The following is a 14380-nucleotide window of genomic DNA, read 5'->3' on the forward strand; positions in this document are numbered from 1 at the left end:
TGACTTGTAACTGGTAGATGGAGGAGTGGCTTTAGGGAGTCAGTGAGTTACTCACCACAGGATTCCTGACATCTGACCTGCACTTGCGGCCACAGTATTACTATGGCTGGTCAGTTCAAATTCTGGCCAAAGGTTGACCCACAGGATGTTGATAGTGGGTTTCAATGATGGTAATTGTAATTATGCACTTTTAGAGATCTCATTAGAAATACAAAAAGTATTTGTTAAAAAGAAAAACTATGCAGCAGCAGCACAGCTGCCCTCGCTCCCTTCATATCTTATGCTTAAGAGAGGACTCCACTACCTGAGATGATCTCCCACTTTCAGTCCCAATTTGTCCCCCAAACCAGGTGACACTTACTCTGCTGTGTTGCCCTTAAAGGGACAATCACTACAAATCATCACATCCCTCGCCCTTTAATTCCTTCATACAATCTTCAATAACTAAGTTACTCAATCCTAAATTCTAATTAAACATTATGTACGTGAGTTGGAGAATTATAAATTGAGTCTTTGAGAGGTTTTTCTGTTTCTTGTAGAGCACATCATTCTGTAGTCTGGGATGCTCCCATAGGATCGACATTAACAAGAACTGCAATAATGGCACCTCTTCTGGCGCAGGCAGTTAATTACTACTTGTTACCACGGAGACATCAGTTATGTCAATAACAGGTTGATCAAGTACTTTGATGCTTACGGGTTTGATAACATTTCTTGATGGCAATGCTGACTGCCAGAGCATCTCTCTACTCCTCAAGTGATCCACGTGTTTACAAATGATCCATTCTTCCATGTCTACTGGGCATAACAGGGTCTAGTCTAAGAGATATAATTCCGGAGATCCAACTTGATCCACTACCAAAGTTTCATAATATGACACTATGTTATATTATGTACTTAATATGCTTTTTTTATGTTGCAGTGGTGATGGCTCATTGATGAGATCTTTGAGGCTTGTGTGTTTGTGCAATTCTGTTACGGCACGTAATCTCAGCTTCTTTCTCTGACTGAATTGCTGATTGTACTGTCAATTTCAATGTTTCTTCATTTAATTTTACATTGTCAAGCTTGCTTCTTCAGGCTCTTATTCTACCAATACAATTATTCACTGGACTTGTTCTAATTTTCTAGTTGCTTTTTCATGGAGTTCAGCTTATTCTCCATTGTCCCATTAATGTCTCCTTCTTAACTTTATTTTGTAAATTTTTCTACCTTTTTTTAAGTTTACTGTCAGTCACTTCATCTTGCTGTTTTCATGTCTACTCTCCAGCTTTAATTCTTTTTTATGATGATTCTACTTTATGTTCAACAGTGCCTATTTTCTTTTGAAGTCTTTAATATCTGCATTTCTTCGGAGGGGAATTCATCATATTGTTACTGGACATATACATTTAACAAATGGAACTATTTTGTTGCCCTCCTTCTGGGGTCTTTCGTTGCCCACCTTCTGGGGTCTTTAATTGTCTACTTCCTTGGGTCTTTTAGTGCCCACCTTCTGGGGTTTTTCATTACCCTCCTTCTGGGGTCTTTCATCTTCCCCCTTCTGGGATCTGTCATTCCCTCCATCTGAGGTCTTTCATTGCCCTCCTTTTGGGTTCTTTCATTTCCTTCTTTCTGGGGTTCTTCATTGCCCTCCTTCTGGGGTCCTTCATTGCCCTCCTTCTGGGTCCTTTATTGCCCTCCTTCTGGGGTCCTTCATTGCCCTCCTTCTGGGGTCTGTCCATGTCTTATATCCAAACCATAGGAATTCATTAAATTACTTCTACACATACAAAGAACAATGCAGCACAGGAACAGGCACTTCAGCCCTCCAAGCCTGTATCGGTCATGATGCCAACCTTTGTCAAAACCCTCTGCACATCCTTGTGCCGTATCCCTCTATACCCATCCTATCCATGTGTTTGTCAAGATACCTTTTGAACGCCATTAATGTAATGGCATTCACAATCTCCCCTGGCAACACGTTCCAGACACTCACCACCCTCTGCGTAAAAAAACCTGCCTCGCACATCTACTCTAAACTTTGCACCATGGACCTTAAACCTATGCACCCTGGTGACTGACCTCTCCGCCCTGGGAAAGAGTGCCTGCCCATCCACTCTATCCATGCCCCTCATAATATTGTAGAGCCCTATCAGGTCACCCCTCAACCTCCATCTTTCTAATGAAAACAGCCTGAGTCTATTCAGCCTCTCCACATAGCTAACACCCTCCAGAGCAGGCAACATCTGGTTAACCTCCTCTGCACCCTCTCCAAAGCCTCCACATCCTTCTGGTAGTGTGGCCACCAGAATTGTGCGCAATATTCCAAGTGCGGCCTTACCAAGGTTCTATACAATTGTAGCATAACTTGCCAGGTTTTATACTCGATGCCCCGTCCAATGAAGGCAAGCAATCTGTATGCTTTCTTGACTACCTAGTCCACTTATGTTGGCACCTTCAAAGATCTGTGGACATGCACGCCCAAATCTCTCTGAATTTCTATATTCATAAGGGTTTTACCATTTACAGTATATTTCCCCTCTATGTTAGACCTACCAAAATGAATTACCTCACATTTGTCCGGATTAAACTCCATTTGCCATTTCTCTGCCCAAGTCTCCAACCTATCTATGGCATGCTGTAACTTCTGACAATCCTCAACACTATCTGATGCAGCACCGTCCTTGGTGTCATCCGCGAACTTACTAATCAAACCGGCTACATTTTCCTCCAAATTGTTTATGTACACCACAAACAACAGAGGCCCAAGCGCAGATCCCTGTGGAACACCACTAGTCACAACCTTCCATTCAGAAAAACACCCTTCTTCTGCTACCCTTTGCCTTCTGTGACCGAGCCAGTAGTATATCCATCTTACCACCTCACCTCTGATCCCGTGTGACTTCACCTTTTGTACCAGTCTGCCATCAGGCACCTTTACAAAGACTTTGCTGAAGTCCATGTATATGGTTTTGCTTCCAGATCATAGTCATTCTGTCCCCAGTATTCCTTTGTGGATTCCTTTTCTGTTTTTCCATGTCTACACAAAAACTGAACAATCTAGGTTTCTAAATAATATATTGCTAAAATTGCTATAAAAGAAGTAATTTCAGCTAAAATTAATGAGCTAAAAGGTGATGATACTTCAGGGTCCAATTCCATTTATTACAGAGTGTCAGGGGAAATGTATGCGACTTGCTGGCTCATATATTTAATAACTCATTACGTTCTGGATTGATTCCTGTAGACTGCCATACAGCTTTTGTTGTCTTATTCAAGATGAGTCAGAAATTAAATCCTTCTAATTATGTGAGTTTAATACTGTTTAGAAAAAAACATCTGGAAAGGTTAGGATTTGGATCACTTGGAAAGTTCAGCAGGTATTAAGGATTCTCAGTATGATATTGCTAACTTTGGCCCTGTCTTACTAATCTAATTGAATTTCATGAAGAATGGTAAAGGAAGATAATTCTGCTTCTGTTATAAACTAGCTTCCAGACTGAGTGAATCGATACGGCCATATGTGATCAGTGATATTAAAAGTGGACACATGAGGTGTTGTACACGTGAATTTAGCAAACTCTGTGTTGTTTTCCATGCAAGTATATCCGTTAAGTTGAAGGGAAAAGAGAGATTCAAGGGTAATGGTTAGTCGTTTGTTGAAAGTGCATTATGTGTGATGGTTACAGGGCGAATGCTGCTAAAATTGCAATGAGACAGGGGTGGGGCAAGTAGGTGGTGGGCATCCCACCTGCTGGATTTTCTGTGTACCCGTTGCCTTCAAATCTATGGGCGGGGGAGCGAGAAAGCAGTCTCTGGAAAAATATTGGCTTGGCGGAAATGGGGTTTTAAAATTGTGGTTGCATTTCGGTTGGATAAATAGGTCACTAGAAAAGAATAGGATGGAACTCTGCTGTATCACTAACTCAAACCTATCAGCCCCATGCCTACTGATCCTAATTGACTCTCATTCCAACAATGTCTCAATTTTAAATTTCTCATCTTTGTTTTAGAATCTCCCAAAGTGTCACCCCCTCCAGCCCTACAACCTTTCAAATCTCTGCACTTCTCCAATTGTGACCTGTTGTGCAAACCTAGCTTTTACTGTTCCACCATTGGTGGCTGTTCCTTCAGCTGCCTCGGCCCTTAATCCTAGAATTCCTCCTCTAAATCTCATTGCTGCTCTCACTCTCTCTTCCTTTAGAATGTTCCATAAAACCTTCTTTAACCAAGCTTTGGTCACCTGTCCTGACAGCTCCTTATTATCTCCTGTGAAACATTTTGTTGTCTAGTATATCGTTAAAGCTGTGATATAAATACCAGTTGTAGCTGTAGGATGGGAGGCCTGAAATGCAAAATCCATTGAGTAGAAGATCAGCCATCAGGAGTTACTTCTGTTTTCCAAAATGTCCTAGCCCCTTGGAGCAAACTGTGGAAAATTGTAATGGGTAAGAAATTGTTGGTATCCTTTAAAAGGGAAACTTGACTGGGATTAATATTTGATTGCTTAAGTGTTGGAGAGGAAGAGAGGCCCTATGTCTTGGCCTTTGCCTCCCTGATAGCCCGGAGATGGATTTTGCTTGGGTGGAGGGACTCGGAGCCGCCAAAAGCGGGGGGTGGGGAGGGGGGAGAACCTGCCGGAATACTCGAGGTTGGAACAGATTAAATTTGTTTTGAGAGGGTCAGTTAATGGGTTTGCACGGAGGTGGAAGCCGCTCATCGACTTTTTTAAGGAGGATTGAGGTATTAGCAGAGGGGAAGGGGGTGGGGGGGTGGGAATATAGGGTTTAGGAGGAGGGGAAAGGCTATTTATTATGCTGTAAAAGTTTGCTTTTCCTCTCACATGCGTGTTTGTTGTTTATATAAATGCCTCAATAAAATATATTTATTTAATGTGTTGGAGAGGATTTCCCCCTAATGTTTCCTGAATTAGATTTTTTTTTCTCGTTTGTCCCAGGAAATAACCAAATAAGTCAACAAATGGCATCAGCGGTACTGATTCGATGTGGCAGCCTTCATGAGTTGATTTTGTTTTCATATGTTCCCATATCTATAATCTCATGTCATTTTTGTATTATTAAATTGAAAAGCAAACATATGTCTATGCTCCATTAACTGCCATCTGATATTTGCGTTTTCAGAGCTACCCGAAAGTATGTGGCTTGAGTTCGACTGCGGTGTCCAAATTCAACTTGGTTTTGCTGCCGAGTTCTCGAACGTCATGATAATTTACACACGTATTGTGAAGAAACCAAAAGGAATTATAATGTGCGAGGCATATGTCACAGATTTTCCACCGGTAAAATTTGTTTTCTTTCTCCGAACGGGATTGATCGTTGGATTTTGTTTATTTGTTCATGGGACATGGGTGTCGCTGGCTGGGCCAGCATTTATTGCCCATCGCTAATTGCCCTTGAGGGGGCAGTTAAGAGTCAACCACATTGCTGTGGGTCTGGAGTCACATGTAGGTAGGCCAGATCAGGTAAGGATTTCCTTCCCTAAAGGACATTAGTGAACCACGTGGGTTTTTGTGACAATCGACAATGGTTTCATGGTCATCGTTAGACTTTTAATTCAAGACTTTTTTATTGAATTCAAATTTCATCAGCTGCAGTTGCGGGGTTTGGACCCCGATCCCCAGAGCATTACCCTGGGTTTCTCGTTTACTAGTCCAATGACAATGCCACTAGGCCACCGCCTTCCCACTGACGGCAAATGACAATTTTGTGTCAGACGGGTAGGTGAGACAGATTCTTGGTTACATTAATGGAACTGAAATGAAGTGGGGAAGCAACTCGTTTGTGAGACCCAGCTGGTAATATGGCCTCAGTACCAGGTTCAGTTGACCTGCAGACCCTGTGCTTGTTGACATATGTTGGCCCCCAATCAAGCAATGCCTCAAATTTTCAACTCCCACAATGACTGCTCCTCCCTGTCACCTCTTCAAACCCACCAGGTTCTCTGCACGCCTCCATTTCTGACCTCCTGCACAGCTCTGATTTGAATCGGCCATCGGTAGCCTTGCCTTCAGCTGTTGAAGCAACAAATCCTGGAATTCCCTCCTACACCTCTCCACTTCCATTTCCTTCTTTATTACGCCCCTTAAACATATCTCTTTGACCAAGCATTTGATCATCTGGCCTAATATCGCCTTTTGTGGCTATGTATAAAATTTTGTTTGGTACTCCTGTGAAGCACCTTTGGATGTTTTACTACATGGGATGGTGCAGTGACACAGTGGTTAGAACGGTTGCCTCACAGAGTCAGAGACCTGGGTTCAATTCTGGCCTTGGGTGACTGTGTGGGGTTTGCACTTTCTCCCCGTGTCTATGGGGGTTTCCTCTGGGTGCTTTGGTTTCCTCCCACAGTCCAAAGATATGCAGGTTAGGCGAATTGGCCATGTTAAGTTGCTCCTTCGGGTCCAGGGACGTGTAGGTTAGTTAAGGGGTTATTGGGATAGGACAGGGAAGTGGGCTAGGCTGGAGTCCTCTTTCAGAGGATCGGTGCAGACTTGATGGGCCAAATGGCCTTCTTCTACACTGTAGGGATTCTATGATTCATTGATTAAAGGAGCTACATAAATAAAATGTTGTCACATCACTGGGTGAGTTTCTAACTCGCCCTGCCACCCTCCCACCCAGAGTTAATTTCAAACCCTTCTTCTTAGAAGGAAGGTATTAGGAAAATAAGATAGCATAGATTAGGTAATAATATGGAAGAGGAACAAATTGGAAAATGACCCAAAGAAAAGTACCCGAAGTCAGAGAAAGTTGTATAGATGGAAATGGGAATTTGCAAAGCGACAGTCACAGATAAAATGAATGGACAAAACTGGTGGACTTCAATCTGGGGAAGCATGAAGCTATCCAGTTTTAATGTGAGAAATTAAACTAAATATGCCCTTAATGGTCAGAGAGTCAGAGCTATGGAGGAGCAAACAGAAGTAGGTGGCCATGTGCATACACCACTAAAAGCTAGTGGACACGTGGAAAACATGATCAAAAAGGCTAATGGAATGTTATCCCTTAGTTCAAGAGGATTGAATTTCAAAGTGTGGAAGTGATACTTCAGTTGTACTGAGATTCCTGCTGTGCCTGTCAGGAAATCATGGCACACTTGTTAAGAGCACAGCTGATGTTAAATGCTAGGGTATTCCATAATCCAGAAGGGAACCGAGGAATGCTCGCTCTCAACTGTGTTTTGCAAATTGGTATAATGTAAACAAAGATAAGACTAATGAACAACGTCCCAGACTCTTTTGGGATGCTTTTAAACAAAATAAATGTTTATTAAGCACTAAAACACACAAAAAAGTCAACCAAACATATATTTAATTACATTAATGACTATTCACAATATCTTTAAATTTACCCAGTTCTAAACCCTCTATTTTCCGAACCTCAGGGCTAAACCTCCCAAATAACATCCCATCGGTTTCAAAATAAGAAGCAAAGTCCAGCAATAGTTACCACACCAGGCACCTATAACTTTTGGGATTGGTTCCAATGTAGAATAGAGAAACTGGCTTCTTGAAATCAGCTTTGTCCAATCATAGCTTGTTGGAGGTTGTCACAGCTTCTTGCTGCGTGGGCTGCGATCTCAAACAGCTCTCTTGCATAGGGTTAATTTGCCTCTGATGTACTATTTTCCTTTTTGATCTTCCCTTGTCTGAACTAACCATCTCAGAAGCTATTTTTAATTACCTTTATTACATGAGCTCACCTTTTATAATGTAAATGTGATACTCACCCCCTTCTTCCATTGTTATCAACTTGCCCGAGGTGCACGGTAGCGCAGTGGTTAGCAGTGGTTGCTTCACAGCGCCAGGGACCCGAGTTTGATTCCTGGCTTTGATTCCCGGCTTGGGTCACTGCCTGTGCGGAGTCTGTACATTCTCTACGTGTCCACGTGGTTTCCTCCAACAAGTCCCAAAAGATGTGCTTCTTAGGTGAATTGGACATTCTGAATTCTCCATCAGTTTATCCGAACAGATGCCATAATTGGCGATTAGGGAATTTTCACAGTAACTTCATTGCAGTGTTAATGATTTAAAAAAATATATTTAGAGTACCCAATTCATTTTTACCAACTGAGGGACAATTTAGCATGGCCAATCCACCTACCCTGCACATCTTTGGGTAGTGGGTGCAAAACCCACGCAAACACAGGGAGAATGTGCAAATTCCACACGGACAGTGACCCAGAGACGGGATCGAACCTGGAACTCGGCGCTGTGAGGCAGCAGTGCTAACCACTCTGCCATCGTGCTGTCCATTGCAGTGTTAATGTAAGCCTACTTGTGACACTAATAAAGATTATTATTATAAATATTTGTCCCCAGTGTGACTAGGATAATCAGCATATCAACGCCCTAGTTCTTCTATTAACCCAATCAACCCATCTTTCTTCCAATTTACAGTTATTGGATTCTTATTTCTCACTTTTTCTGAACACACTATTTAAAATTATAATGGAAAGTTGTAAGTTGTGTACCTGTGATCTCCCATCATGTAATGGTAGATGGGTGAGGCTCCCTGTTGTTGGCATGGATTCAGAACATTGCTCCACACCAGTATCACATGTACCCCGGTATTTCCTTTTACTAATTTTGTGGGTGGGGTAAAGCAGGCATAACTGGATAGGGACATTCAGGGTCCTCATTAGCCTGCCTTGTGCTGGATGATCTTCCAAAATTACAGGACTAACATCACAGTGTGACAGTGAAGGATTTCAATATGTAGCCAGCTGAATAGATTTTGTAAACATGATCTCACACACTTGCTTTTGCATCTTCAGTAGCTTAAAATAGCATGGATGGTATTTAAATCTGTAAAGAAGAGAAATCTTGGTCTCTTGCATGCAGCTGATGCTCTGTCAATCTCAAATAGATCCTCAGGCTGTGTGCAGAGTGGAATTGGCCTGCCTAGCTAGCAAGATTTGGCAATCAGCCCAGTTTTGATCAAATTTCCAACATCAGCTGGTCACAGAGTGGCACAGACATTGACCGTAGGATAAAAGCATCTGTCTACCTGCCTACCTTTTCAGTTGAAGCTCACGCTGGGAATGATTGGGAAAATAAAGTACAATAATTTTTACTTTATTTGAATGTATGCTAAGTATCTGGAACATAAAAACCAGTTTCAAAGAAAGGTTGACTGAAGAGATGGTGGAGGCTTTGGTTTAATATTTAGGGGCTCTGCCTCAGAATGGAGAACAGGAAATGTTGTTTCAGTATTCAGAAAATGAAATTAATCAGAGAGGTAACCAAACATCTAGAGTTGGAGCAATATACACTGGCACTATGTAACATGATGTGGAGATGCCGGCTAACGAGAGTTTTATACAGCTCCATCATAAATTCCCTGCTCTTATATTCTACATCTTATGAATAATTTATTTTGCACATGTGAAACCACAAACTGTTTCTAATTATGATTTTTTTTAAATGTTGAGAACAGGACCTGGACATAGATCCTAAAAAGACAAACAAAGGAACACCAGAAGAAACAGGCAGCTATCTACTCTCTAAGGATTTACCAGAGCAGTGTCTTTATACTAGACTGAGCGCCTTACAGAAACTGAAGGTAACATGTTCAAATTCCAAATTCAATCATTGCGACAGATTATATCTGATCTTTGTTCCATGCTGTTTGAAGCCAATCTGGTGCAATATACTGCCCTTATTGAAAGTTAGTTTGCCAGTCCACTTAATGTTATAATATTATTAATTGATACTTGGGCTCTTGTTGGCCCTTGTGCCAATTGTTATTATTCTTTTCCAACCAGCACCATTATTTTCGCTAATTAGGTTCCAACTGGAGGACAGCACGGTGACACAGTGGTTAGCACTGCTGCCTCACAGCCCCAGGGACCCAGGTTCAATTCCGGCCTTGGGTCATGTGCGGAGGAGTCTGCACGTTCTCCCCATGTCTGCGTGGGTTTCCTCCGGATGCTCCAGTTTCCTCCCACAGCCCAAAGATGTGCAGCTTAGGTTGCTAAATTGCCCCTTAGTGTCCAAAATGTTAGGTGGGGTCACTGGGTTACGGGGATAGGATGGGGACATGAGCCCAGGTAGAGTGCTCTTTCAGAGGGTTGGTGCAAACTTGATGGGCCAAATGGCATCCACGTGCACTGTAGGGATTCTTTGGGCGCGATTCTCCGCTCCCCACGCTGGGTGGGAGAATCGCGGGAGGGGCCACTGACTAATTTCACGACCCCCTGGCGCCCCCCCGCGATTCTCCCACCCCCCACTCGGAAGAATCACCGCTCGCCGTTTTTCACGGCAACCGGCGATTCTCCGACCCGGATGGGCCGAGCGGCCTGCCGTTCGCGACTATTTCACGACAGCGGCAACCACACCTGGTCGCTGCCGTCGTGAAATCGCCATGAGATGCCCGTTTTTGGGCTTGTAGGGGGCCTTGTGGGGAATGAGCATCACGACTGTGCTCGGGAGGGGACAGGCCCGCGATCGGTGCCCACCGATCGTCGGGCCGGCGTCTCAATCGGATGCACTATTTCCCCTCTGCCGCCCCGCAAGATCAAGCCGCCACGTCTTGCGGGGCGGCTGAGGGGAAGACGGCCACCGTGCATGCGTGGGTTCGAGCTGTCAGCCGTCGTGACATCAACCACGCGTGCGCGGGTTGGAGCCGGCCAACCTGCGCATGTGCGGCTGACGTCACATAGGCGCCGCCGTCGCGTCACTCTCGGCGTGCCGCCCGGCGGCCGAGAGTTACGGAGCGCCGTTCCTAGCCCCGCCGGGAGGGGAGAATAGGGGGGGAGGAGCGGCCTCCGAGGCCGTCGTGAAACTCAGCCTAGTTCACGACGGCCCTCCCGATTTTTCCCAGGAGCGGAGAATTCCGGCCTTTGATTCTATGAATACTTCAAACCAAATAGAGCCTAATTTCTTGATTGGGATTCAGACATGCCAAGGAAAGAAACAGCAACATACTTACTATGCACCTGTTAGGTTTTCTCATTCATGTCAACTGGTGTACTGATCATGCTGAAAGGATCCTGGCTCCAACAGTTTGAACTAGGCCAAAAAGAGACATATGAAACTAAAATATTGCAAAAACAAAGTTATTACAATATTATTCAGCATTTGCAAATGTCTCATTAACCAAGCGTAAACAAAAATTAAAAGCTGACCTTTCCTTTTATAGCATCAGAGATTGTATGCCATATAGCTGTGACTGTTACTGTTTTGCCAAAGCTTAATCCCCTGATCCTTTCCTTAGTTGTTATTGCATTCAAAACCTATTAACCTTTCTAGTCCAACAAAGAAGTTACGTTTACCCCATCGTACTTGTTGCTCAGATTATACATATTCTCTCAGTCATCAACTAAATGTTAACAAACAGCATTGATCAGTAACTTACTCACCCAATGCTAAGTTTGTCATTCACCAGGACTGCCCTGCTCCAAATCTCATTACCACTTCAATTATGGAAATCAGTTGAGGTGATAGCGATAGTATTCAACTGTGAGGCGGGAGTCATACCAGGAATAACAGCAACAACTTGTATCTAAATAGCCACTTTGATGTACTAAAATTTCTCACGGTGTTTCACTGGAGCATTATGAAGCAAAATTAAGTGATACAGTTTAAGGATAAGAGGCTTCCTTTTTAAGATGGAAGTCAGGAGAACTTTTTTCTCTCAAGGGTTTTTACTCTATGGAACTCTCTTCCCCAGAAAGTAATGGAGGCTCGGCCATTGAATTTACTCAAGGCGGAGTTAGATATATTTTTGATAGACAGGGATTATGGGTAAGAAAACCCCATCTGGTTCACTAATGCCCTTAAGGGAGGAAATCTGCCATCCTGGCGTACATGTGACTCCAGACCCACAACACTGTTTCAGTCGAGGGCCATTTGGGATGGTCAATAAATGCTGGCCTTCCCAATGAGACCCTCATCTCATGAAAGAATAATAATTTTAAAAGACAACATTCAGATGAGCCATGATCTTATCGAATGATACAGCAGGCTCAAAGGGCAAATGGCCTACTCCAGCTCCTCAGTCCTATGTCTCATGATCCAATGCAAGAGTTGGCTGGCTTCATCCCAGCTGTAGCAGATGGCTTTAAGAAATGCTCTGAATTTATTGTAAGTAGTGGATGAAGGCATTATGGGGCAACCACCTCAGTTTACTGAAACCCAGGGACCTACAGAACCTAGCGCTTGCTTGTGCACATGCTGCCAGTCCCTTTCATTTGTTGCCCATGTTGGTACAGCCTGGGCATCTCAGGCATATTGAAGGATTTGGATCAGGTGCCTTGAACCATTTCTGCTGGCCTGGTGAGAATTTTGGGGCCACAGATTTGCACTTAGGTTTGTGAGAGAAACTTTGAAGCCTAGCTTTTCCAGGTGCAACTTAGGCGAGAAGCAATTATGTAGGCCGAAGGTATGTTACTTATGTTACAATCTCAAAGGGCAGCACGGTAGCATTGTGGATAGCACAATGGCTTCACAGCTCCAGGGTCCCAGGTTCGATTCCGGCTTGGGTCACTGTCTGTGCGAAGTCTGCACATCCTCCTTGTGTGTGCGTGGGTTTCCTCCGGGTGCTCCGGTTTCCTCCCACAGTCCAAAGATGTGCAGGTTAGGTGGACTGGCCATGATAAATTGCCCTTAGTGTCCAAAATTGCCCTTAGTGTTGGGTGGGGTTACTGGGTTATGGGGATAGGGTGGAGGTGTTGACCTTGGGTAGGGTGCTCTTTCCAAGAGACTCGATGGGCCGAATGGCCTCCTTCTGCACTGTAAATTCTATGTAAATTCTATGATCTATGATAGTGAACTCATCTATGACCAAAGAGTCAGTAGATAGAAACGTATAGCCCATTGATTGTTTCAACTGTTCTAAGTAAACCTGGGCATGCAGCATTTCCAGTAGACAAAGGTTTCGGGAAAGGGTTTTCCACTGCTTAATAGTGCAGCACCAGTCAAGCAGCAGGAGCACCAAATGGTCATCAACCTCAGCCCAGTGGAACCACAATTCAGGGATAGATTTTTCGTCAAATTGGGGGTTTCGAGCAAAAGTGAGCCAATGGAATTGAGGTACAGATCAATCACAGTTTAATTGGAAGGGAGACAGGCTCCAGGGGCTGAATGACCAACTCTTGTTGCTATGTACATTTTTTTTCATTTGTACTGTGGTGCAGCCTTGTGTGGTGGGGCCTTGTCTCGCATAATGGAAATGCCTGTCTCAAACTGGTGGACCCTTTGCTCAAATATTAATTTGTGGATATGGTCATTTGGCTTGCTATTTCCCACCATTCTGACAAGTGGGAGTTACAACAATGATTATGCCAATGTAAGAAGGGCATCGCAGAATTTTCTAGATGGGAGCACTGGAGATGACGTAAAGTGTACAGTATTATTAAAGTGAGTGTAACTGTTCTTCTTTGCTTTTTTTTAAGTCAATGTAGACCATAGAATCATAGAATAGTTGAAATACAGAAGGAAACCCATTGTCTGCGTTGATTCTCTGAAGGAACAGTTCCCCTAGTTCTACAAACCTGGCTTCTCCCCAGAGCCCTGCATATCGTTCTTCGCAGATATTGATAGAATTTCCTTATGAAAGACTCTAATGAACCTGCCTTGGCCAATATCTGAGGCAATTCATACCAGATCCTAACCACTCGCTGCATAAAAAAGTTTTTCTTCATGTTGTCTTTGCGTCTTTTACCAACCACCTTAAATCAGTGTCCCCCGGTTTTTGATCTTTCCACCAATGGGAATAGTTTCTCGTTATCTACTCTGTCCACACCCCTCATGATTTTGAATACCTCTATCAAATCTCCTCTCAGCCTGCTCTTCTCCAAGGAGAACAGTCCCAACTTCTCCAGTCTTCTCACATGACTTAAGTTCTTCATCCCTGGGGACTTCTCTTCTTGACTCTTTTCTGCACGGTAGCATAGTGGTTAGCACAGTTGATTCACAGCTCCAGGATCCCAGGATCAATTCACGGCTTGGGTTACTGTCTGTGCAGAGTCAGCACGTACTCCCCATATGTGCGTGGGTTTCCTCTGGGTGCTCCGGTTTCCTCCCACACTCCAAAGATGTGCAGGTTTGGTGGATTGTCCTAAATGCTAAATTGTCCTTAGTGTTCAAAAAAAAGGTTGGGTGGGGTTACTGGGTTACGGGGATAGGGTGGAGGTGTGGGCTTGGGTAGGGTGCACTTTCCAAGGGCCGGTGCAGACTCAATGGGCTGAATGGCCTCCTTCTTCACTGTAAATTCTATGATTCTATGGTTTCCCTTTTAATTTGTGTTCTTTTGGCTGTTACAATTCCTGCACCTGGGCATTGCTGGGGCCTACACCTTTAATTTAAAAAGACAGTGGTAGGATGTGCTCTCACATCAACGATGACCCATTTTGACAGGCTTGGCCAGCAGCCAAT

The 14380-nt window shown here is 43.8% G+C and overlaps 1 protein-coding gene across 1 annotated transcript in view; it reads left to right on the top strand.

Annotated features, from left to right (window-relative positions):
* malt1 (MALT paracaspase 1) overlaps nt 1-14380 on the top strand; it is a 142218-nt gene that overhangs the window by 120767 nt on the left and 7071 nt on the right. The window contains exons 15-16 of the mRNA XM_038790594.1: nt 5124-5281; nt 9441-9566. Of these exons, the coding sequence (XP_038646522.1) occupies nt 5124-5281; nt 9441-9566 (284 nt within the window). The remainder of the gene's footprint in view (nt 1-5123; nt 5282-9440; nt 9567-14380) is intronic.

This window comes from Scyliorhinus canicula, chromosome 3 (assembly GCF_902713615.1).
Source record: "Scyliorhinus canicula chromosome 3, sScyCan1.1, whole genome shotgun sequence".
In the NCBI taxonomy this organism is placed as follows: domain Eukaryota; kingdom Metazoa; phylum Chordata; class Chondrichthyes; order Carcharhiniformes; family Scyliorhinidae; genus Scyliorhinus; species Scyliorhinus canicula.